At 38.4% G+C, this 25,449-nt stretch overlaps 2 protein-coding genes across 15 annotated transcripts in view; both read left to right on the forward strand.

The window, feature by feature from the left end:
• The first annotated feature begins 72 nt into the window (after window positions 1-72).
• On the forward strand, window positions 73-12,890 carry ACYP1 (acylphosphatase 1). Of its 3 annotated transcripts, none has more exons than XM_010963005.3 (3): window positions 73-361; window positions 5,861-5,958; window positions 12,464-12,890. In XM_010963005.3, exons 1-3 carry the CDS (start codon window positions 199-201, stop codon window positions 12,677-12,679), a joined length of 477 nt encoding a protein of 158 aa, XP_010961307.1. In that variant the 5' UTR covers window positions 73-198; the 3' UTR covers window positions 12,680-12,890. The 3 variants fall into 3 exon arrangements, with proteins under 3 accessions (XP_010961307.1, XP_010961315.1, XP_074221330.1); XM_010963013.3 differs by lacking the exon at window positions 73-361 and adding an exon at window positions 5,306-5,439; XM_074365229.1 differs by lacking the exon at window positions 73-361 and adding an exon at window positions 5,470-5,533.
• A 139-nt stretch (window positions 12,891-13,029) lies between these two features.
• The window catches only part of MLH3 (mutL homolog 3), a 29,314-nt gene continuing 16,894 nt past the window's right edge, over window positions 13,030-25,449 (forward strand). For 5 of the 12 annotated variants that reach the window (XR_012507448.1, XR_012507449.1, XR_012507450.1 and 2 more), the window contains exons 1-5: window positions 14,564-19,452; window positions 22,404-22,502; window positions 23,217-23,302; window positions 24,032-24,136; window positions 25,153-25,225. Coding sequence is in view for 8 of the 12 variants with exons in the window: in XM_074365225.1 (XP_074221326.1) it covers window positions 16,179-19,452; window positions 22,404-22,502; window positions 23,217-23,302; window positions 24,032-24,136; window positions 25,153-25,225 (3,637 nt within the window). In the remaining 4 variants the exon portion in view is untranslated. The other 7 variants (XR_012507447.1, XM_074365220.1, XM_074365223.1 and 4 more) reach the window with 5 other exon arrangements.

Here is a 25,449-nt window from a genome sequence, read left to right on the forward strand (position 1 = left end):
CTTGGGCAGTGTGCGCAGGCGCAGTCCGCACACGAACTGGCGCTGCCAGGGTAGCGGGCGCGGTCAACCAGAGAGTCACTTGACCCGGTGTGCTGCCAAGTCTGCAGCTTCGTCCAGCCCTGCCCTTAGGGAATGGAGAAGAGGGTGTGAGAGGATTTTCTGAGGCTCTATCAAAGAGTTTGTATTTTTTTCAGGGAGATGCTCTCAGATCCTGGGGTGTGCCCTTCTCTGGCAAAGGACGGAGCCCCTAGTTGTGCCTTCAGGTCATTCTGCCGCAGGATTCCGGTATTGGCCTACTTAGCCGGAGTAGGCCTGCTGATAGCCTTTCTTAGCACGCTCAGCTGCTTTGTAAGGGCTCCAGGTACGGCTGTATACTCTCATGCTTTTCCTTGTAAACAGTTTGGAGCTTGCTCAAATTTTAGCAACTTATTTAGGTTTTGCTACGCAGTGTCTTTTCCGCAGTATCTCTTATGTAGCCAATCTAATTATTTTGATATAATGTTTTACTCTCACCTGGTAACTCTGGCTCTCTCTTCTCAAGGCCCGAGAATGACTCAGCCAACTGTAATAATAATAAAGTTAACTACCAGGTCGAAAATACTCAGTATAACCTGGTTTCAACACTAAAGATACTCTATAACTTGTTAACATCAGAAAAGACTTTGTCTTCATGTTTCAGTTCATTTGTGTAAGCTGTTTGGAACAGGCTGCTTACTTTTCTCCCTGTAAACTACTAAAAAGATTCATGCACATGGAAAATAATAATAGACAGCAGTGGTCGGTGTTAATACTTCAACATGTCATATTACAGCTTTTACAAGTTAAAAAGAAATTCCTTGGTGGTGCTCCAGGGCAGTCCTTTTATGCCTTGTTTTCTTTTCTAGTTGACTCTCTTCTGCCTTCTTTCTGTATGCACTTCCAGACATTTCCCACTCTTTTCAAGGTCCCAATTATCTCAGCATGGGGCTTGCCTGTCATCAACTGGAAAAGCTACCCCCTGCCCCCAAGTCTGGCAGAATTTCCCAGGGTGCCTCCCTCCAACTTGATTTCTGTTCTTGTTTCTGAGGATGAAGAATCTTTGTCTTTCCACGAGTTCTCTTGAATTGGTCCTTTTCAGTACCCTCCAGAAGTTGACTCACTTTACCCCTCCATCTTGTTAACTTCAAGTGGTACCTGTTCACACACTCCTTCTCTTTGGTTTTAAAATATGCTTAACTTTCCCCAGCAAAACAAACCCCATTTCCCGTAACCTGACCTCTCACCTTAGGGACCCATTCATTTCTTCTGTTCTCCACGAAACTTCTTAATAGAAAATTTTACATTTGCTGCCCCTGACTTCCTCATCTCCCCTTCATTGTCCAGTCCCTTGTGGTCTGGCTCCCGCTTTCTACTTTATGTAACTGCCAGGCTACCAGTGACCTTCCAATGACCAAAGACAAAAGCTGCTATTTCTTCAGCCTACTCATTTTCAATTTATTGACTTTTTTCTCCCTTGGAATTCTTCTCACTTACTCCTGTGCCTTCTTGGTTTCTTCTTTCATGTCCGTACTCCTTCTTCTTACAGGTATCTGGCATTTATGTCTTTTCCTTACCTGCCCTTCCCCACCCCACCCCCAAATTTAGGAGTTTCTCATAAAAAAGCAGTTCCAGACATTCTCTTCCATAATGATTTCAACCTAATGCTGAAATTTCAGGGCTTACCTATGTTTAAATGATATCTAGCTTAGCTCTCTCTCCTAGTTACAGACTTAAATTTCTGACTACCCATGTAGCACCTCCACATGAATGTTCCTCAGGAACCTCAGTATGACAGATAACAAATTCGTGATCACTTCCCTATGCCCCAAACCACTTTTCTTCAGTGTTCCCTCTCATGCTGAAAGCAGCAGTCATCTTCCACTTCTCCCTCTTTGTCACCCCTTCTCTCTAACTGGTCAGCAGGACCGTTGAATTTACTCTGCAATGTCTCTTATATATGACCCTTCCTTTACATTTCTAGTGCCCTAGGTGAGTTCTTCCTCTTGTCTCATTGGGATGGCACCACTCTCCTAACTGCTATTCATCTGCTCTCCAAGCCCATCCTCCATGCTGCTGCCAAAATAATTATCCTAAATATTTCTGATCCTATCATTCTCCTACACAGTGGCTTGTTCTTTACCTATAAAGCTGAAGCGTGTAACTTAACATGGTATTTCAACTTGCCAGGTTATTTAGGTTCAGCCTCCCTTTCCAGCCTTGCCTCCTCAGAGTCTAGTTCAGGGGCTTTCAACCCTGGCTGTGCTTTAGGACCCCCTCAAAAGCAGTTTCTAGGGGATAAGACCTGGGAATCAGTATTTTTAAGAGCTTCTCCCAAGGTCCTATGTGCAGCCAGGGTTGAGAACCCTTCGTCCAGCCACACCTGACTACTTGTACTTTTTTAACCTCAGTGATACTGGACAGGACAGGACAGGAGGGAAGGGGACAGGTGCAACCATTAAAAGAATGACATAGCCTTCGAAGATATGACAAAAACTGGTTAGAACCAACTAGAACCAACAAGATGGCCAAAGGTTAGACTTCCAGAAGACCCTGAGCCTCATTATATGCTCATTGTAATAAGTGGCATGCTAAATGACACACCCACAGGCTCCATGACAGTTCTGAGGCTGACCATAAAAGTCCAAGAAGTTGGCAGTGGCCCAATTCCTGGAAATCCCTGCCCCTTCCCCTAAATAGTTGAAATAATCCTCCCACATGTTAGCATATGAAATTACCCAGTCCATAAAAACGAAACATCCCCACACCCCCAGGGCCTCATGCCTTCTGAGATGGTGTGCACTCTGTCTATGGAGTGTGTATCTCTCTAAATAAACTTAATTTCACTTCACTGTGGCTTGCTCTTGAATTCTTTCCTGCATGAAGCCAAGGACCCTTGGTGGGGCATGTCTCAGGGACCATGACCATCCTCTTGTGCCCCATTTTCCTGCAATAGTACTATGCTACTTCAAACTCCTGGGAGGTGGTAGAGCATAACAGCAGTCATGGGAGTAGGCGCTGTACTCAGACTGCCTGGAACTAAATCCCAGCTCCATCACTTACTGTTTGTAGTTGTGTAACCTTGGATAATATGCTGGTTCCTCTGAGAACACTTTCCCAGTCTTCCCAGTCGGAATGAATCTCTCTGCTCCTTTGTGCTCTTATAATATTTTCTGTCCTTGTTATAGCCCAGAGCAGGGTCATAATGAGCTCTCAATGGATGTTGATGAAATTGAATTAGCATTCTGTGCACTGTATTGTCATTATTTGCATGCATATTTGTCCCTTATACTAAATTAAAAAACTCTTTGAGGACAAAGATTATGTACCATTTATTTTTGTATATCTTACAAAAAGTGTCCCATACATAGTAGATGTTCAAAAGGTTAATTCTACAGAGAAGCTAGTTTTAAAAAAATAAATTTTAGAGAAAGAAAGAACTTCAGCCAGGTACCCTGTTCAGCATTATTTTCAAATATTGCCAAGCGTAACATTCAATCTAGTTTCTCACCCAACTCCCACTGAGGTTATATGATGCTCCAGGATCTGGATCCTCACTTTGTAGTGGGGAAGTGGAATAATGAATCTCCATAGTCTCCATTGCAAATCCATCTCACCTTGCCTCATCTGCCAACCTGGCATATTCACATATGGAGTATTATGTTATGAAGAGATGTAATGTACACAAGCAATCCAGATAGGGATAATAAATACCACAGTTTTCCTTCATACACATTCTTAATCATTAGGGTATATGGATTCAAACACCTGCAAGGTGATCCTACTTTTAACAAACTTCACCCACATCTCCCCTTGACAATTTCCTTCTCCCAAAATGAACACATGCAATTTGGTCATTAGGCTTAGATTGACTAATTCAATTGTGATTCTGGAGCCCTGGGTTATTTTGCTTGTGCTGGTGATTGACTGATTGCTTTAGATAAGCATTGTTTGGAGTTTTCTGAGCAAGGTAGACTCTGGTGGGCAGCTTCCAGAATCAGAGAGAAAAATAACCTCCACTGGGACCTCCTATACACTTATCTCCCCTGCTCCCAATTCCAGACTTAGACATGACCCAGAATTTAAGAAGATCTGAAAAAGAGAGGGCAGAAAAGTTGTATGTCTTCTATTTAATTCTTTTTAAAGTACAATTAATTTACAATGTTGTGTTAGTTTCTGGTGTACAGCATAGTGATTCAGTTATATATATTCTTTTTCATTACAGGTTATTACAGCTATTGAATATAATTCCCTGTGCTATACAGTTGTTGTTTGACCTTACTATCTGTTCTGTATATAGTACTTTGTATCTACTAATTCCAAACTCCTAATTTATCCCTCTCCCCCTTTCCCCTTTGGTAAACATAAATTTGTTTTCTATGTCTGAGTCTCTTCCTCGTTTGCAAGTAAGTTCATTTGTGTCATTTTTTTTTTTAGATTCCACATATAAGTGATACTATATGATAGTTGTTTTTTTCTGTCTGACTTATTTCACCTAATATAAAAATCTCTAGGTCCATCTATGTTGTTGCAAATGCATTATTTCATTCTTTTTTGTGGCAGAGTATTATTCCATATATGTATACACCAAAACTTCTTTATCCAATTTTCTGTTGATGGACATTTAGGTTGCTTCCATGTCTTGGCCATTGTAAACAGTGTTGCTGTCAACATTGGGGTGCACGTATCTTTTCGAATTGGAGTTTTCTCTGGATATATACCCAGGAGTGGGATTGCTGGGTCATATGGTAACTCTATTTTTAATTCTTTAAGGAATCTCCATACTATTTTCCATAGTGGCTGCAACAAATTACATTCCCACCACCAGTGTAGAAGGGTTCCCCTTCTCCATACCATCTCAAGCATTTATCATTTGTGGACTTTGTAACTATTTAATTTTTTTTGTTTATGGTGTTTAATGTTCATCGTCTGTCTCCATCTCCAGAATTTAAGCTCCTCCAGGCCAGGGATCCTTTTTGTTCACTAATGTATATCAAGCACCTAGAACTGTGCAGGGCACACAGAAGCTGTCAGTAAATATTTACAGAATAATTGGATTTATCTAAAGTGTTTCTTTGTGGATTTCCTTCTCCCTTTGAGAAAATGGATGGAAAAAATGGTGTGCTTAGTGACCGAGATGGGGTGAGGGCTCGTTCTGTAGAATCGTGCCCGAAACCCTGGACAGATCCCGCGAACCCGAGGCTCTGATGCTTTTAGACTACTGCGTCCTGAAATCCCACCCTCTGGGCGGGCTCTGGGCCGAGTGCGCCGTCTGTGGTTGGCCTTCAGAGGTGATAGGCATGAGAGACAGCGAAGGAGGAGCCGCGCTCTAGGCTTCCGGGCGCGGCGGTTACGCGCCTTGGGGAACCGTTGGCCTGGTGGTCTGCCGGGTGGTCCCAGACTCTTGAGAGGAGGACGAGGAGGGTGAGCCTGGGACGGGGTCCCGCGGCATGTCCATTAGTTCGGTTAGCCCTAAAATCTCAGTAGGAGGAGATTCTGGCGGCCGCGTGGAAGCCAGGTCCGTGGGAAGAGAGAAGGATGGAGAAGGCACGGGACCGGGGGGGAGGGGGGGTGTAGGGAGGAAACTGGATAAGCAGGTATTTGCCCCAAAAGAGGCCTCTGTGGGCAGTCGCGACCTGAAGTTTCCTTGCCCAGGTGTCTTCCTGTTACTTTACACACCCGCGCTTACAACCATCCGTTTACTTACTCCGAAGTTCAGCTACCTTAAGGTCAGGGAGACGTCGCAGTGGTTAAGGATGCAGTGTGGCCCTTTCTGTCTCAGGGTTGGGGGCCCCGGAATAGGATAATGAGCTCTTTACTTTTCTGCTTTCCTGGTCTCTGACAGGTTTGAGCATGAGCATGGCAGAAGGGGACACCCTGATATCAGTGGATTATGAAGTTTTTGGGAAGGTGCAAGGGGTGTTCTTCCGCAAGTACACTCAGGTATGTGGCCTACAGGCTTGGGAACATACATAGGTTATGAGCATGGGAACAAGACACATGTTCCTGAGAAATGTGCATTGGGAGAAGCTGGCTCTTTGGTAGCTGCATGGCAAAGAGGTGGTTTGTACAGCAGTGGGTATGAAAATGCTTTGTAATGGGTAAAACACAATGTAAATGGAAGACTCATCTGCTGTGATTATCCTAACAGTGGTACTTGAGTGCCTAGACACATATGGATGAGCTTCTCTTTTTCCAAAGGGGAATAGAGGGCTTCCCCATTTCTCCCTGTTGTGACATCATCAAGCCAAGTCACAATTCTTGTAGGAAAGCTAACCTTGATGGAGGAGATGGCATTTTGATGAACTCATGACATTTATGTAATTGCTTCCTCTGCAGCTGCTACATTTTCTTCAGATCTCTTTCCCTCTTCAACCTTCTCCCATTCCCCCACTTAATTCCTTTCTACTCGTTTTAGCTTTGAAAGAACAATTACCTTTTCCAGGTGAAGCTTTTCTAATGAAAATACTTTATCCACTCCAGGATAAGTAATGGTAACATTGAACGTGGAGCCTGGTATTCTTATGAGAATATAAAGGAGTAGTTGAGGGGATGAACAAACTGTTGACAGCCTCTACCTTAATGTCACTAACCTTCCCTCAATATGCACACACAAATGCAATCTCGGTTTGCCTTGTGTCTTTTATAGGGTGGGTATCAGGCTATTGCCTTCACAGCATCCCTTCAACCTCAAAGATAATGAGTTAAGCCTGCAGAACTTGCCAGGTGTCACATTCCTGGGGTTGTAGTACTTAAAATTCAAACCTGAATCATTGAAATATGAATGTTAAATGTCACTACCTCTTTTCCCAATGACTTGAAAATCTTTTCCTCTTGTTTCATCCTCATATAATGAAGTGTCTGTTGGCAAAAAAAGAATTACTGAAAGTCATAGCAAAAGCTATCTTCCAGTCAGCTTTGCTACCAATTATGTGGGATAAGTTCCTGTGATTTAGTAAATGGAGGTGGCAGCTTCAAAGGTTAATTAAAGTTTTTAAGGACCAGATGACAGTATAGCCCATCTTTCTCTACTGTGCCTCCCACCCCTCAGTTTAAAGAGAGAATAAAAGAATGCAGAAAAACAAATGTTGATTTGGAAAACTGCAAGGAAAATGTCATCCTTTTTTCACCTTAACTAGACTTGTAACTTATTCTTGACTGCTTATAATCATTTAAATATATATGTTCATTTTAATAATTATTTTGTTTACTACAGTCTGTTTACATGTTGATATCATCTAGCCTCTTAAATTCCATCACTCCTAGAATGAGTCATTAGACTTTTAAAAAATACTGGAATATAATTCATATTCCATAAAATTCCCCTTTAAAATGTATAATACAGTGGTTTTAGTATACTTACAAAGATATGCATTAATTCCAGAACATGTCATCACCCCAAAAAGAAACCCCATGCCCATTAGCACTCACTCTGCATCCCCCCAGCCCCTGGCAACCACTAACCTCATTTCTATCTCTATGGATTTGCCTATAATGGACATTTAATGTAAATGGAATCATACAATATGTCACTTTTTGTGTTTAGCGTCTTCCACTTTACATGTTTTCAAGGTTTATCCATATTGGAGCTTGTGTCAATACTTCACTCCTTTCTATGGCTGAGTAATATTCCATTTATGGCTATGCCACATTATATATATATATATCCAGTCATCAATTCATGGACATTTAGGTTGTTTCCATTTTTTTTTAGCTATTGTGAATAATGATGCTGTGAACATTTCTGTACCTATTACATACCTAAGAATAGATTGCTTGGTCACATGGTAACTCTATGCATAACTTTTTGAAGAACTGCCAAACTGTTTTCCAAAGAAGCTGCACCATTTTACATTCCCACTATCAATGCATGAGAATTCCAGTTTCTCCAGATCTTTGTCAACAATTGTTATTGTCTGTCTTTTTTATTATAGCTATCCTGGTGGATGCAAAGTGATATCTCATTGTGGTGTTTTGTTCTGTTTTGAGATATCAATTAATTTAACAGGGTTTAAGTCATATAAAGCATGTTCTCCTCTGATCATAATAGAACTAATCTACCATCAATAACAGAAAGATAACTGGGAAATCACCAAATATTTGGAAACTATATAACATACTTTAAAAAAATTGTAGTAGAATACACATAATGTAAAATTGGCCACTTTAACCATTTTAAGTGTACAGTTCAGGACATTCACACTGTTGTGCTACCATCACCATCATCCATCCACCCACAGAACTCTTTTCATCTTGCAAAACTGAAGTTCTGTACTCATTCAACAATAACTCCTAAAGGAGAGGGGACCTCGTTTGCCCCTGGCAGTCACAGTTCTCTTTTCTGTCTCTCTGAATTTGCCTACTCTAACTACCTCATATAAGTAGAATCATACAGTATTTGTTTTTTTTTTTTTCTGACTGGCTTATTTCACTAGCATAATGTCCTTAAGAATGAGCCATGTTGTGGTATATGTCCAAATTTCCTTCCTTTTAAGGCTCAGTAATATTCTGGTGTGTGTATATATGTTCATTGTAGTTTTGTTTGCCTTCTTCTAATAATTAATGATATTGATCGTCTTTTCACGTGCTTATTGGCACATGGAAGAAGATACTTTTTCTTTGGAGAAATGTCTCCTAATCCTTTGCCCATTTTTTAATTGAATTATTTGTCTTTTTGTTGAACTGTCAGAACTTTTATATATTTTGAATACTAGGCCTTTATCACTTACATGATTTGCAAATAGTTTCCTATTCTTCAGGTTTTCTTTTTTTTTTCAGGTTTTCTTTTTATTTTCTTGATGAAAACTTTGAAGCACTAAAGTTTTTACTGTTGATGAAGTCTAATTTATCTGATTGTTCTTTTGCTTGCGCTTTTAGTGTTATATCTAAGAAACCCTTGCCTAATCAAAGGCCATGAGGGTTCATGCCTGTTTTCTTCTGAAAGTTTCTTCTAAGGGTTTTATAGTTTAATCACTTAGCTTTAGTCTTTGATCCAGTTTGAGTTATTTTTTTTTATGTGGTCTGAGGTAGGGAGTCCAACTTTATTCTTTTCCATGTGGATGTCCAGTTGTCCCAGTACCATTTGTTAAAAAGACTATTATTTCCCCCATTGAATTGTCATGGCACCCTTGTCAAAAATCAGTTGATCATAAATGTAATGGTTTATTTCTGGACTCCAGTTCTTTTTTTTTTTTTTTTTTTTTTTTGAGTAAAAGTAGATTTATTTAGAAAGATGTACACGGGGGTGGGGGCTGGGGAGGCTGGTTAAAGTAACAGTGTGGGCATCTCTGAAGATGAGGGAGCAAGAGAGGCTGCGAGGTGCAATGTTGCTAGTTTTTATGGACTTGGTAGTTTGATGAGTGTTTTTATCATTAAAAGGTGTTGGATTTTTGTCAAATGCTTTTTCTTCATCTGTTGAGATGATCACCTGGTTGTTTATTAATATGGCATATTACATTCTGTTTTATTTATTAATATAGTGTTTTATTAATTAATATGGCATATAGGCATACCTTCTTTTATTGTCCTTCACTGTTTTGTTCTTTACAGGCATTGCTTTTGCTTTTTTTTTTTTTTTTTTAAACAAGTTGAAGGTTTGTGGCAGCCCTGCATCAAGCATATCTATTGGTGCCATTTTTCTAACAGCATTTGCTCACTTTGTGCCTGTGACACATTTTGGTAATTTCAGTATTTCAAACTTTTCATTATTGCTGTTGTTATGGTGATCTGTGATCAATGATCTTTGATGTTACTATTATAATATTTTTGTTTTGTATTTTTAAATTAAAGTATGTACTTTTTTAAAGACATAATGCTATTGTACACTTAATAGACTGCAGTATAGTGTAAACATAACTCTTAAATGCACTGGGAAACCAAAAAATTTTTGTGACTCTCTTTATTGCTGTGGTCTGGGGCTGCACCTGCAATACATCCAAGGTGTGCCTGTATTTTTGTATGTTGAATCAACCTTGCATTCCTGGAATAAATTCTGATTTTTCGTGGTGTATAATCATTTTTTATAATATGTTGCTGGATTTGGTTTGCTTATTTTTTTGAGGGGTTTTATATTAGTATTCATAAGGAATATTCAGTAGTTTTCTTTTCTTGTGATGTCTTTCTTTTTGACATGAGAGTGATACTGGCCTAATAGAATAATTTGGGAAGTGTTTCCTCTTCTTTTGTTTTTCTGGAAGAGTTTGTGAAAGATTGGTGAAGGATTTTATTTTAAACATTTGGGAGAATTCACCCATGAAGCCATCTAGTTCTGGACTTTTCTTTGAGGGAAGTTTTTGATTACTAACTCAATCTCTTGTTATAGGTCTATTCAGATTTTCTATTTCTTCTTGATTCAGTTTCTGTACTTTTTGAGTCTTTCTAGGAATCTGCCCTTTTAATCTAAGTTATCTAAGTTGTTGGAATATAGTTGTTCATATTATTCCCTTATTATCCTTTTTTTTTTCCTGTAAATTTGGTGGTAATATCCCCTCTTTCATTTCTGATTTTAGTAATTTGATCCTTCTCTCTCTCTTTTTTTTTATTGATCAGGCTAGCATAAGGTTTGACAATTTTGTTGATGTTTTCAAAGAATCAACTTTTGTTTTCATTTCTTTTTCTTTTTCTTTTTTCCTGTCTCAGTTTTATTAACTCCTGCTCTAATCTTTATTCTTTCCCTCTTTCTGCTTGTTTCGGGTTTGGTTTGCTCTCCTTTTTCTAGTTTCCTAAGGTGGAAGCCTAGGTTTTTGGTTTGAGGGTCTTTCTTTTTAGATTGAGACTAAAGCTGGTGATTGTATTCCTTAAAATGTTTCCAGATGACTGTCCGAGCAGAAATATTGTTATGAGGAAGAATTAGTTTTTTAGAATTTTTCTAGGAAAAAACTGTTTAGTTGTTTAGATAGATATTCAAAACTGAACATGAATCAGCAACATTATGCTATCATTTCAAAAATAGGAACAGAATCGAGTGCACAAATAAAACCCATAGGAAATTCCCATTCTCAACACCAAAACTGGGAGTGTTTTGTTCACTCTCAGGAGTTTAGATAAATCACATTGCAGTTTAAAATTTGACTGTTAATAACCTCCTGCTCAAGAACTCAACACAATCATTTTTATAGCTAATTACCATATAAGGTAACTAAGAACTAGGGATAGCCCACTCCCTTGGGTAGAAGAATGTCGTTGTTACACAAAATCAGTTGGATGTGGAGTCTTACTCAAAATCGATTCTCTGCATTCTTTTTTAATGCCACAGTCTTCAACACTTAATGCATGCTGTAGGTATCTCTTATTTTTCTTCATTCCTTAATTTCCTCTGTATCCTTTAAACTTATTTATTTGACCAAAGTCTCTTTTGTTCATTATGCAAACATATCTTTTGCTTTAAACAGAACCAATTTGATGGATACTTCAGTTCCTCATCAAACATAGTTTTCCTATGCATAACATTTTCTTTGGCCAACTCCAGCAATTCCCCACATTTACTAGGTCACTAGTCTGGCATTTGGATATGCAATCATGTTAACCCCCATTTTCTTTTGTAATCCAGCCTCTTCTATTTAGATAAAATGTAACAATCAATAACTTTTATAATATCTTTACTTGGAAATCTTACAAAAATAAAATTACCTCTAGAATATTGCTACCTTTCCCCAATTTTCAGTCATTCTACAATTAATGGTTTAAAGGAAGGAACATTGGAAAGGCTAAGAAGAGAATAACTACAATGATTAGATAGTTCTCATAAGCTTATTCAACCTTAAGGGAATTGTGATTATTTAGGCAGAAGTGAAGAAAGTCAATGGTTTCTCATGAAATGTAGTCTCATGAAACTGTGGTGTTCAGAGGCTGCTGTTTTCTTCCCAGGAGGATAACAGGAAGTGAGCTTTGGATGCAACATAAAGATCTTGGGTTAGGCAGTTTCTCTACAGTGAGAACAATGGGATGAGTAGCCCAGGAAATCGTGAAATACTCTCTACTGATCTTAAAAGACATAATGGACACTTAATCATCTGGATTTGTTTAGGTATGGTGCTGGTTAAAGAGAAAGAAAAGGATCAGATAACTTCATGCTTTTCTATTTAATATACCAAATAGATTTTTGACTAGGAGAAGGAAAATGAACAAGATGTAGCCCAGTATTCTAACAACAATCAGCCTTAGGGAATCATTTTGAAAGCATCTTACCCAAATTGACTACATAATGAAAAATTCTGGTGCCTGGGTTTCATAGGGTAGAAAAAGGAAATGGAGTCAGGTGGTCAACACTTCATCTTAAGATCAGCAATGAGATTCTCCTTGCTGTAGTTCTGTTTTGACTGTTCTGGACAATATCAAATTAGTTTCAGTGGCTTGATTCTAGGCCAAGATTCTGGCAACAGATTGTAGTCTTGCTTTGTTTTGTTCAGTCTCACTGCATTTCTCTCTCTTGTCTTCTTCTTTCCCTTAGGCTGAGGGTAAGAAGCTTGGATTAGTAGGCTGGGTCCAGAACACGGACCAGGGCACAGTGCAAGGACAATTGCAAGGTCCAACCTCCAAAGTACGTCATATGCAGGAATGGCTTGAGACAAAAGGAAGTCCCAAATCGCACATTGACAGAGCAAGCTTCAACAATGAGAAAGTCATCTTAAAGTTGGATTACTCAGATTTTCAAATTGTGAAATAATGGTCTCAATTTAAAATTTCCAAGATACCCAGTGGTTTTGTTTTTTATTGTTAATAGAGATAGAGCTATTCTGTGTTCAATATTAGAATTTGTCAATAAGTTATTTTAGTATCAGATATTTGATAGTTACTGTATATTATATGTATGATGGAGGGATTACAGCTGTACACAGTTCTAATCAATAAAAACACAGTACCTTCTGTGTAGGATACTTATTTTCTCTTTGGTGAACTTCATTTTGGGCAAAATAAGAGGGATTTACTCAGTAAACATCTTTGGGAAGAGAATTTTGAGGTAATTTAAAGAAGTCTGAAAGAAAAAGTTAGCAGTTACTTTTAATCATTTCTTTTAAATAGTTTCAATGAAATTTTCTTCAGGAAATTGCACAACTATTAAGAACAAATACTACAAGTTCAATTTTTTAGCTGTTCAAATCATATTTTGGACTAATTATTTTTCATTTTCTGGAGTTTCTGCTGTCATTCCTGTCTTCTGGGTAAGGAATTAACATAAATCGATGTTATGAGCTAATTTATGTCCCCTGAAAATTCATATATTGAAGTCCCAACCCCCAGTACCTCAGAATGTGACTGTATTTGGAGATAGGGCCTTTGTAGAGATAGTTAAGGTTAAATGAGATTGATAGGATGGGCCCTAATCCAGTATGCCCCAGTGTCCTTATAAGAAGAGGAAATTTGGACACAGACATGTGTATGCACAGAGGAAAGAACATGGGAAGACAGAGAAGACAGCAATCTATAAGCCAAGGAGAGAGGCCCCAGAAGAAATCAACATTTCAACACCTTGGTCTCAGATTTCTAGTCTCCAGAACTGTGACAAAATAAATTTCTGTTGTTTAAGGCACTTAGTCTGCAGTATTTTGTTATGGCAGCTTTAGCAAACTAATACAAGCAATGAGCATTTTGCTTCATCAGCCTCAGATACCTCCTGATTTGGTTCAGTCAGCCATTTTAAAATGTATATATCAAATGCTTACTGGGTTTGACAAGTTTCTCATAAATTCCAATTTTTAAAAATAAAAGGTTTCAGTGAAAACAAGACAAAGCAAAAACTGAACGTTGGTGAACAATTCCCCCAAGTACCTATTCACACAGTGTCCTTGGAGTTCCACTCTCATTTCATTAGAAAAGATGCAGATGGTGGGTAATAGCTCAGTGGTAGAGTGCCTTGCTTAGCATGCACGAGGTCCTGGATTCTATTCCCCAGGACCACCACTTAAAAAAAAAAGAAAAAGAAAAAAGAAGATGCAGTGGTATTGGGAAGATACCAAAAAAGTCAATGAAGGGAGTCTTGTCCTCATCTGCAAATTAAGAACTGAGCTAGACAGTTTCTTGGTCTTTTCCAGTTCTGAAATGCTATAGTTCTGGCTCTGGATTTACTCATTAATTGAGTGCCTAACATAAAGCGCTGTTCTTGCCATGGGGATAGAGCAGCAAACAAAACTGACAAAAATCCCTTCGTTCATATAGTTTATATCCTAGTGAGAGGTGACAGACCATAAGCAAAATATATATTCAATTAATTGGTAGTACGTGCAAAAGATAAATGAGAGAAATGGAAAGAAGAAAAACAAAAGTAAACATTGCTAGAAACAGCTTTTTCAAGCCGTGCTAAAACGGATAAGGACTGAGAATTCAGAGTACCAATGTGAAGAGACCTTGGGACACGGGAATCCCCAGGGCGGTAACACCTGGTGCGCATGCGCATTGGGGCGTCGCGGACTAAATGGTGCTCTCAGCGAGGCGGCTCAGAAGCGCATGCTCGCGAGCTCGCGCGTGCATGAGTCTCGCGTGCATGAGCCTCGCGAGCCAACGTGCGCGCGTCCGGCGTCGGAGGCGGTTGGTTTACGCGAGTTGGTGAGGAGGGATTCGGGGTGACTTTGGGGAAAGCACGCAATGAAAGGAAGATTCTGGGAGCTCTTCTAACTCTAAAAGGGCCGTGGCGACTGCTGCGGGCCAGCTTGACGGACCTAGCTGGCAAAGGCTCCGGGAGGCCTCTCGGCCTGCCTCCAGCCTGGCCACCAAGCCTGCGCAGGCCGGGGTTTCGGGTTGGCTGGGGAGGGGGCGGGGGTGCAGCCTGAGCCTGGGGGGCTCTGCGGTCGCAACACTGCTCCCCGAAGCTTTCTTAGCTCAGGACCCGGATCGAATCGGACCATTTGTCTCAGGAGCTGTGGCCCTGGAAGAACTGGAGTGTAACCAGGAAATCTTTGAGCTGGGTACAGACCGGAATACTTACTAAATATTTATCTCTCATTTGCTGCTGGCTGCAAAGTTCATTATCTTAGAAATCGTCAGATCTGCAATTATAGCTCTGATTTTCCCGAGTTTGAAAAACTAGCCCTGCCTACCACTTGCGACAGGTCCAGCCCATGCTGCTCTCAGCTTGAGGGACCTTAACTGCAGAATAATTTTTTTTTTTACCTGCAGGAAAAATTTAAAATCACGTTTAGACAGTCCCTGGCCATCATTATTATTACCAAAGTACTTTGATGCTATCGGGAAAGACCAAGAATATTAATTCAGAACAATAGTAAGGACCTTCTGAAAACTTGAAAGTAATATATGAACAAGATTTAAAAATCAAATGATACAGAAAGGCTTACAGTGAAAACGAATTTTCATGCCCTATCCTTTCTCATTTTTGGGGGGTGGGGGTAGGGGGTAATTAGGTTTATTTATTTATTTATTTATTTTAATGGAGGTACTGGGGATCAAACGCAGGACCGTGTTCATGTTAAGCACGCGCTCTGCCACTGAGCTGTACCCCGCCCTACACCCCCACCCCCACCCCGTCCTTTCCCATTCTTAAGTCTCTTTCCCCTGAGGTAACTGCATTTAACCAATAATAGTAATAGTAATTATTAATAATCTTAATACCCATCTCTTCTTGTTACAGCAATTTGACTTTATTTCCCTTCTGTTTCTTCACCTTAGTTCCTGTAGTGTCTTAACACTTCATTATAAGTATTTTCTAAAAGTCATGGTTGTTGTGTAATGTATGAATGTTATGAAACTAGCTTGGACTTTTTTTTCATGAATAATTTCTAGCTAATGTTTCTTAGTGGAATTTAGGCATCTGTTTTTGGTGAAGTGATTAGAATTTTGAAAACTGCCTTATGGGTCAACTTCAAGTGTGTCTATGATTTCACTTTAGGGAATGTGGAATTTAGAGAGGAGCAATAAAAATTATGAAATTATGAATCCTGCTTTGGATGTTAAATCCACTACACCAAACATAAGCTGTGTGATCTGCCTAGAGATCAGAGCTATAATTTGTTTTGCTTTGTTTTACAATGTGGTTTAATAAGAGGTCTCATTTATCTCAACTATTTCTTCATAGTGCTTGAGAGAAATGGTTGCTGCCGTGTAAGTCTGAAGCTTTAATAGTGTGTGTTCCTTTTTCCCCCCTTCCAGAGGCAATTACTTCCAGTCAGAAAGAGAAACCAGTGCCTGGCAATCTCACCAGCTTTCTACCTGCCATGATCAAGTGCTTGTCAGTTGAAGCACAAGCCAGATTGCGTTCTGGTTTGGCTATATGTTCCTTAGGCCAGTGTGTTGAAGAGCTTGCCCTCAACAGTATTGATGCTGAAGCAAAATGTGTGGCTGTCAGAGTGAATGTGGAAACCTTCCAAGTTCAAGTGATAGACAATGGATTTGGGATGGGAAGGGATGATGTAGACAAGGTGGGAAATCGTTATTTCACTAGTAAATGCAACTCTGTACAGGACTTGGAGAACCCAAGGTTTTATGGTTTCCGAGGGGAGGCCTTGGCCAGTATAGCTGACATGGCCAGTGCTGTGGAAATTTCATCCAAGAAAAGCAAGTCAGTGAAAACTTTTGTGAAACTCTTTCAGAATGGAAAAGCCCTGAAGGCTTGTGAAGCGGACCTGACTAGACCAAGTGCCGGGACAACAGTAATTGTACACAACCTGTTTAATCAGTTACCTGTCAGGAGGAAATGCATGGATCCTAGACTGGAGTTTGAAAAGGTTAGGCAGAGGATAGAAGCTCTCTCACTCATGCACCCTTCCATTTCTTTCTCTTTGAGAAATGATGTTTCTGGTTCCATGGTTCTTCAGCTACCTAAAACCAAAGACGTATGTTCCCGCTTTTGTCAAATTTATGGACTGGGTAAGTCCCAAAAGTTAAGAGAAATAAATTATAAATATAAGGAGTTTGAGCTTAATGGCTATATCAGCTGTGAAGCACATTATAATAAGAATATGCAGTTTTTATTTGTGAACAAAAGGCTAGTTTTAAGGACAAAGTTGAATAAACTCATTGACTTTTTATTAAGAAAAGAAAGTATTATATGCAAGCCAAGGAATGGCTCTGCCAGTAGGCAAATGAATTCAAATCGGTCTAACCCAGAATTCCTCTATGGTATATATGTGATCAATGTGCAGTGCCAGCTCTGTGAGTATGATGTGTGCATGGAGCCAGCAAAAACTCTGATTGAGTTTCAGAACTGGGATACTCTTTTGGTTTGCATTCAAGAAGGAATAAAACAGTTTTTAAAGAAAGAAAACTTATTTATGGAATTATCAAATGAGGACATTAAGGAATTCAGTGAAGATAATGATTTTAGTTTACTCAGTGCCACTCTTCAGAAGCAAGTGTCCTCTGATGAGAAGTGTGACCAGGTCAGTTTCCAAGAAGCATGTAATAATATTTTGGATTCCTATGAAATATTTAATTTGCAATCAAAAGCTGTGAAAAGAAAAGCTCCTATAGAAGACATAAACACAGAGAGTTCTAGGGATTCAGACGCTGTCAGAAAAAAGACAGATTGTTCATTTTTGTACACTTATGAATCAGATGGCCCAGGCCATAGTAAAATGACCGAGTTGTCTTTACAGAACAAAGACAGAACTTGTTCAGAATCAAAGACCTTAGAACAAGAGACAGCTGAAGCATCAGAATCAGGAGAAAATGAGAAACCTAAAAAATCTTGCTTGGAACTTAACTCTTTGGAAAATCCATGTGGAACCAGTTCAGAAATGTCTGCAGGCCCTTTTCAGACATATCACTTTGAGGAGAGTGGAGAAGATCAAGAAATACAGACAGTGAGTACTGCTGTTAATGGCACAGCTGTCAACTTCCTGAAAAATAATAGAATTCAGAATCAACCAGAGAGATTTAAAGATGCTACTGAAATGGAATGCCAACCTCTGCCTTTTGAGACATTATTGAGAGTACCCAGTGCTCAGAGAGAGGATAAGAAAAGAAAAAAAGAACCTAGTAATTGTGGAAGAACAAAAGTTTTTAGTTATGGACAAGTTAAATTGTGTTCCACTGGCTTTATAACTCATGTGGTACAAAATGAGCAAACAAAATCAACCGAAACAGAACATTTATTTAAAAACTGTGTTCAGCCTGGTCCTGTGAGTGCCAAAGAAGCATTTGGAAATAGAACACGCCATTCAGTTGAGACTCCAAACACCAAAGATTTAACCAGCACTTTAAGTAAAGAATTTGCTCAACTGCCCAACAAAAAACTGTGCAGAACAAATACAAGTTATAGGGTAGAGAACAAACCTATAGCAACTTACAAAAATTTTGCTATTTTTCAGGAAGGTAGTAAAAAATCACATACAGGTTGCCTTTTACCTGACACATCCTCTTTCTCTTGGTGTAACCCTGTTTCAAATGGTAGTAAGAGAACAGATGAATTGATGGGCTCCGCCAAACCCATAGCTCATAAGAAGCTAAGCTTAAGTTCACAACTAGGATCTTTAGAGAAGTTTAAGAAGCAATATGGGAAGGTCAAGAATCCTCTGAATACTGAAGTGAAGGAAAATAATTTAGAAATCACTACCAATCTCAGTCCTCAGGTTGAACCTGACATTCCATGGAAAGACAAAAACCACATAGACAACTCTGGTATTTGTAAAATCACTACTGTGAAACATAATGATTCAAATAGTTGTCACCCACCAAGTCACATGTTTTTTTCAGAAAAGTTTCCGTTCTCCAAGGAAGAAGATTGTTTGGAACAACAGATGCCTTGCTTAAAAGAAAGTCCTGTAGCTCTAAAGGAGTTACCTCATTTTAACAGAAAGCCTTTGAATGTTGAGAACTCACCTGAATCACTAGCCTCTAAATTATCCAGAATGAAGGGTTCTGAAAGAGAGACTCAGACAACTGAGATGAGGAGTCATTTTAACGAACTTCCACAATCAGATTCCAGTAGGAAAGACAGTGACTTGTGCAGTGGGTTAACCCTAGATTCTTGTAACTTATTTAAAAATGAGCATAAAAAAACAGAAAATGGCATCATCCCAATGTCAGACTTTGGCACACAGGGTAATCCGTTCAATAACGACAGTGAAATGCATTCTAACAGCAATACAACAGAGAACCCTGTGATATCAGAAACTCCTTTGGTATTGCCCTATGATAATTCCACAGTTAACAGTAAAGTTGCAGATGTTCTGATAGCTGCAGAACAACAGATTGGAAATCCTGACTCTCCAAATAGAATGTTAATGAGTCAAGTAGAAGATGCCACAGCTGCCCAAAATGGAACTTGTTTTCAGAGTGAGGAATCTATAGCAAGAGCTTGTTCTGGAAATGAAGAGTCCAGTACATGTTCTTCAGGTTGGCAGCAGCATTTTGATGTAGCCCTGGGAAGGATGGTCTACATCAACAAACTCACTGGACTTAGCACATTCATTGCTCCTGCTGAGGACGTTCAGGCTGCTTGTACTAAAGATCTGACAACTATGGCTGTGGATGTTCTACTCGAGAATGGTAAGTATGATGTTCACTGGCATGAATGTTTTTGAAGATGGGAATAATGGCCAAGGAGTAAGAGAATCATTGTCCAAAGAAACTATCTCAACAGATAGAACATTTTGAAGTTCAATTATAAAACGTGTTTTATTGTATATGAAGATTGTCTAGGTCCAATACTATTTTAAGTCTAGAAGTACAATGGAAGAATGATATAGAATGCAAGTGTGTGTATATATATATATATGTCTGTGGGTGTGTGTATGTGTAACAGGTGAGACAGTTTTTAATGAAAATGGTGCTATTGATAGTTGAGAAAATCCACAGTACTTCCCTGCCCTACTTTCCCCTCTCTCTCATGTTCTCTTAGAAATTTGTCTTTAAAGGCACCTGCAATGCCAGTGTGGTATTTTTCTGGAAGTAGCTCTCTGCAACTCCCAGGTAAAAGGCCAGAATGGTCCTGTAATCATCCTAGGTTCCCCAGTAAAATCTATGGCTCAGTACAGTACCATATTTATGAACTTTTTCTTTTTTAAAGAAAATAGGATTTGACCATAAATTTTTGGAATATACTTTAAGTGAGTATTTTTATAACTATACTTTTCAAATGTACTTTATTATAATGTATATGCTAATCCACTTGATCTGTATAAGTGGCTATTATTCAGAAAGACAGTAATGTGGCTTTTAGATCAGACCACAAGGCCACATGGGAGCCTAGGCTAGGACTTCTGAGTTCCTGAGTCTCAGTCAACTTTAAAAGTGACATTGTTTTGGCCAGATGTTGGGAGATGGTAAAACCGATTTCACCTGACAATAATCTTGGTTTTGCATCAGGAGGATAAACATTTAAATGTGTATCTGTATTAAAAGTCTTGAATGTTGCAAAAGAATGTAAATTTGTATGAAGGTAATTGCAAATTACCTTATAATTTCTCCTTAGTATAAATATCTCTAGCAAGAAGCTCTGATTTATTTAAGGTTAAATAAGATTTTTATTTTTCAATGGTTTCAAGTTTTTTTCCTTGTGAAAAAAGATAATCACTGTAGTCACTTTCTAAGTATTAAATAGGAGAAAACTCTTTCCTTTCAATACTGCTCCTGAGACTGTCAGGTTGCTCTTAAAGACACATGTGTTTTTCAGTGTATGTAGCTTTATGTCCTGATTTATACTGAATGCTTATCAGAGGTAAAGCTAAGGCACTGGCACCTCATCTTCCTGAAATGCAACTTCTTCTGATATGGTGACAAAAAAAAAAAAAAACTTATATTAAAGTGAGATGGTTGTTGCTAAAAGAAAGGGGGGAAATCTTGGCTGTCAGACTCAACATAAACATCTGTTCCTGTTAAATACATCTAGATATTTAAAACACTTCAACCTACTTAACTTCTGGATTAGTAAGTCTTGTAGTGAACTTCTGACAGTCATGTTAAGTCAGAGATTCGTGATGAAGAATAAAGTCTTTGGGGTCTAGAAACTAGTTCCAAGAAGAGATGGCTCCCGAGCACCCACCGTTCACAAGAAGGGTCACCTTGCTGGAAATGGCTGGGGTGTAGCAGGATATCAGGGCGTTGTTGAACCACACATAAAATGTCACAGAAGGTGAACTATTAAGAGGTAGATTTAATTGTACAGAAGAGGAGATCTATAAAGATAATTCTAAGGAGTAGCATCAAGTCTCCAAGCCCTGGCAGTTTTTTTCCTTTAAGATGTCTTTAACTCTCTCCTTTCCGTTACCAGTGACAGGGCCTTAGTTCACCTCACATTTAAATTTTATCATTCTGAAATCATCTCTCTCCCGTTATTGTCCAACAGATTTATCTTTTTGAAATAATAATTTCATCATGTTTTGCCCCTGTTCAAAACTGTCAAATTCAGCATTGTTTCTAAAACTCAAATCTGATATCGTCCTTCAGAGATAAGAGTAGAGTTTGGGCCAGATCTTACTGGACTTTGGAATTTTATTTTATTTTATTTTTATATAAGCATCAAGCACTTGCAGTATAGAAAGATCTTTAGCTCTAATACTAAAAGTATAGAATTACAGAGCATAATTTTTAACACTTAATTGCAGGTACATTAACTATGGCATGTTTCATGAATTAGAGGAAAACAGGCATTTTTGTCTTGAATTTACTATTGACAGCCTAACCTGAACAGTTCTGCTAAGCAATAATATGTTACAAAGAAAAGTAAAAACCAAACTTTATTGTTGCTTTTTGCCATGTGGTAGTATTTTCTACACAGGCTTCGATCTTCAGAATACCCTGGATTCAGTAGAAAAATCTTTTAAATGAAGCTGTATACAATAGAAGTCAAAATTTCAGCAGTCAAAATTTAGGCTGTGAAAAGATACATGCAAAAGATACTTTTTTTGAAAACACTTAACCTTGAACAAAGCACCAAACTACACAAATGCAGAATGAAAACAGCATTTCAACTCCACCAAAAATAGTCATCATAAAAGGTGTAAAATTCACATAATGGACTGGAATTTAAGTTGAGAGCTTTTCATTCATTCATCTATTTGTTTATTCACTCATTTATTGATCATTCACACTGTGCTAGGGGCTGCCACATTGCAAATTAACTGACTTTGCTCTCAGGAGTTCATGGTCTATTAGGGAAGACAGCCATCTAAACATAATTATAATATGATGAGATAAATGTTATAATAGACACATACTGGGGACACACATATGTAGACACGTATATTGGGGAGACATGTAAATTGGGGATCAATTTTGAGTCCTCATTCTGTCTCATGTAGGTGGATAATAGGTCTAAGCATTAATGTAGATCCCTAAATTGGCAGAAAAATTTAATTAAAGGACTGACTCAATCTAGTGTTTAGTAGTCTGCTTTATGTCTTAATTCAGTTTGTTTAGAAAGAGATTTTATGTAACTTAATTTTTTAATAGCTTATTTTTTGAGTTCAAATGTCTAGGTTTTTCTTTTTGATATTTAGGATCTCAGTACAGGTGTCATCCTTTTAGAAGCGACCTCGTTCTTCCTTTCCTTCCTAGAGCTCCGGAAGAGAGGATTGTGATGAGACAGAATAACAGAGGTAGGGGCATTAACAGAGCTTGCCGGGACATCTAGTACATACCGTGCCACCTAACTCAAAGAAGACAAAGCACGGTTGGTTATTAAGCTTGATCAGTGCCAGCTGTGCCTTCCTGGAACCAGCAACTCCCCATGGTCCTATTTAACGGCAGAACTAAGTAATTCAGTACATGCATTTAGATTAGAAATTACTTTTCCAGACGAAGTCAGAACTAGGTGATTATGCACAGTCTGTGGTGTCTTGTGATAGAGAAAATGTTTCTTAACTTTAAATACTGGAGTTGATGAGTTGACTCCATATTGCAGTAGTCTTATATAAGCAAAATTCTTAATTCTTATCTGCAAAAAAAGCTAGACATTATTTTTCTTTTGTTTCTAAAAATAGATAAGGTATATGTTTTTACCTAAATACCTATATTTTTGTGCTGGGTCTTTACCTATTTGAAGCAGTTTCTTTGGGACTTATATTCTGAAATATCTCCTGAAAACAGTTTGGAGGAAAAGCTATAATGCCAGAAGATAGTCATCAACTCAAGTTTAAAAAGTAACAGATCAAAACAATTTAGAGATACAGCAAGCACTGCACTTTTGTAGAATATCGGAACAATGTGTCAGATCTTTGGTCTTGAGGCTACACCACACCAAGCATGAAACGCCATTTGGCCTCTTCCTTGAGGTTCTTGATGCCAACTTTACTTGTCCCCCTTTGCTCTAGATACTGGAGGTGATGCTGTGGGTCGCGAATCGCTTCAGTCTTTGTTCTCAGAATGGCACAATCCAGTATTTGCCCGTTATCCAGAGGTAGGTCTGCAGAAATTTTTCTTCACTTGTTATTTAAAAATGTAAATTGCATTTAAATTGAGTATGGGCATGAATGACTATATTGATTTGTAATTATGAATGGAAAGTGAGGATGTTTCCAGATAATTTATTTGGAAATTAATATTTAATGTAGAGTGGAGGAATCAGAATTCATAGCATTTTGGGAGCTTAGACATTTTGGATTAGACATATGTAATCTGAATGGCGAATGTGCCTACCACTCTCACAAACCCTGACTTGTAGTTTTGGCAAAGTATTTAGGGTGGTGGTGATAAATACTGTTATAATTAGAGAACGCAGTGAATCTTCTGCTGGAGGAACAGTTCATCACTGGACCTGAGTGTCCGTTCTCTCCTCAGTGGGTTATCACAGAATGTGCTCAGTGTGTTGTAATAAGGATGCAGAGTAGATGAGCATTTGATTACTGATTCATCAGTTAAGATCTAAGGCCTTGCTCATGGAGCACAAATTATTATTCTGAAACAATATTGGGTTTTGTCAGTAATTTTGTTTATAAACAAAAATTATTATTTAAGAGTAATAATTCATAAAGCCTTTTGCATTTTCATAAGTTCCCGGAATTTAACCCCCTTCTAATAGGTTCTGTGAAAAATGAATGTTTTTAAAGCACTTTGAGATCGTTGATAAAACAGTCCTGCAGGCATAAAAGATTACAATGTAAATGACGTTTGTGCTGGGTCTTTCCAGGTTGCTGTTGATGTAAGCAGCGGCCAGGCTGAGAGCCTAGCAGTTAAAATTCACAACATCTTACATCCTTACCGCTTCACCAAAGAAATGATTCATTCGGTGCAGGTAAAAAAACTGACTTTGAAATCTCATTAAACTAGACTAACTTGTGAAATTGGATTTATTTAATGACATAGACCACCCTGGTCAAGGCACATATATTTAAAAAAAAAATCTTACTGGAACTTTTATCATCAGAAGAAAAAGTAAAGGACTGATTATAATTACAAAGAAAAAAATGTCCTTGGTAGTGTGAGCAGGTTTGGAGGGATGATTTATGGGTTCAGGCTCACAATTTCAAGGATTATATATTGACTGTATATTTTGACAATAGCTTATAAATCAACTAAGTACTGTAGAGACATTGTCCTTAAATGTGCAACAATGCCCCTTTTAACATCACCCTCTATTGTATGAGGCTTCAGATGACATGGCTTAGGAGACCCAAGATTGAGGAGCTCCATGAACAGAAGGGACCCCTTTCTCAACCGCTTTTCTGCTTTGCCCTCTGTCTACACCACTCAGGCTGTCCTCGCCTCCTTGTTTTCCATACAGAAATAAACTAGGAACTTAGACACATCTGGGTAGAGAGGAGCCACCAAGCTCTAAAGCCACCGGTGGGTTTTAACTTACTGCTTTAACGAACTAGCTCCTTCAGAATGGTTTTCCTTGCTTTTGCACAAATTTTCTAAATTTTTTTCAGCCCTATTTTGTTAGCAGTCTCTGGTCATATTAATAATTCTCTAGTCATATTACCAATTAATGTGAGTCATTCTGTTGGGAACATTTCAAGTCTACTCTGAAGTTTTATTAGCATAACCCTCTTAGATGCCTTCGTCTGTGTTCCCTTGTAGTTTCCTTCCTTTAACATGCCATAAAAATGTCTCCTGGTCTCTCTACTTGCCCATTCTTTTATCCTTTCTAATGACTCCCTCAGGTCCATGAGCACCTGTCCTCGGTCTTAGATACAAATGTTATAATGCAGGTGACTCTAAATGAAGTACAGTTTTGTCTCTCTCTATGCAGATAAACCTTTGTTAGTTTTTATTTAGTATTGTACCACTTATTTGAATGTCTTCCAGGTTCTCCAGCAAGTGGATAACAAGTTTATTGCCTGTTTAATGAGCACTAAGACTGAAGAGAATGGTGATGAAGGTAAGAATGGAGTTTAGCCTCAATAACCAGCTGGTCTTCTGATAGCCTCCTTTTAAGATTATTTTTTATATACAATGTAGTTTCAGTCATTTGGACAGATTAGGGAAACCCAATCTAAATTAAATTTAGTATTTAATTAAATATTATGAAACAACAGTTTTAAAGTGCATTCAGTTTTATATATATACACATAGAGATATAATTATATAAGATACATGTTGAAC

This window comes from Camelus bactrianus, chromosome 6, assembly GCF_048773025.1.
Source record: "Camelus bactrianus isolate YW-2024 breed Bactrian camel chromosome 6, ASM4877302v1, whole genome shotgun sequence".
Lineage (NCBI taxonomy): Eukaryota > Metazoa > Chordata > Mammalia > Artiodactyla > Camelidae > Camelus > Camelus bactrianus.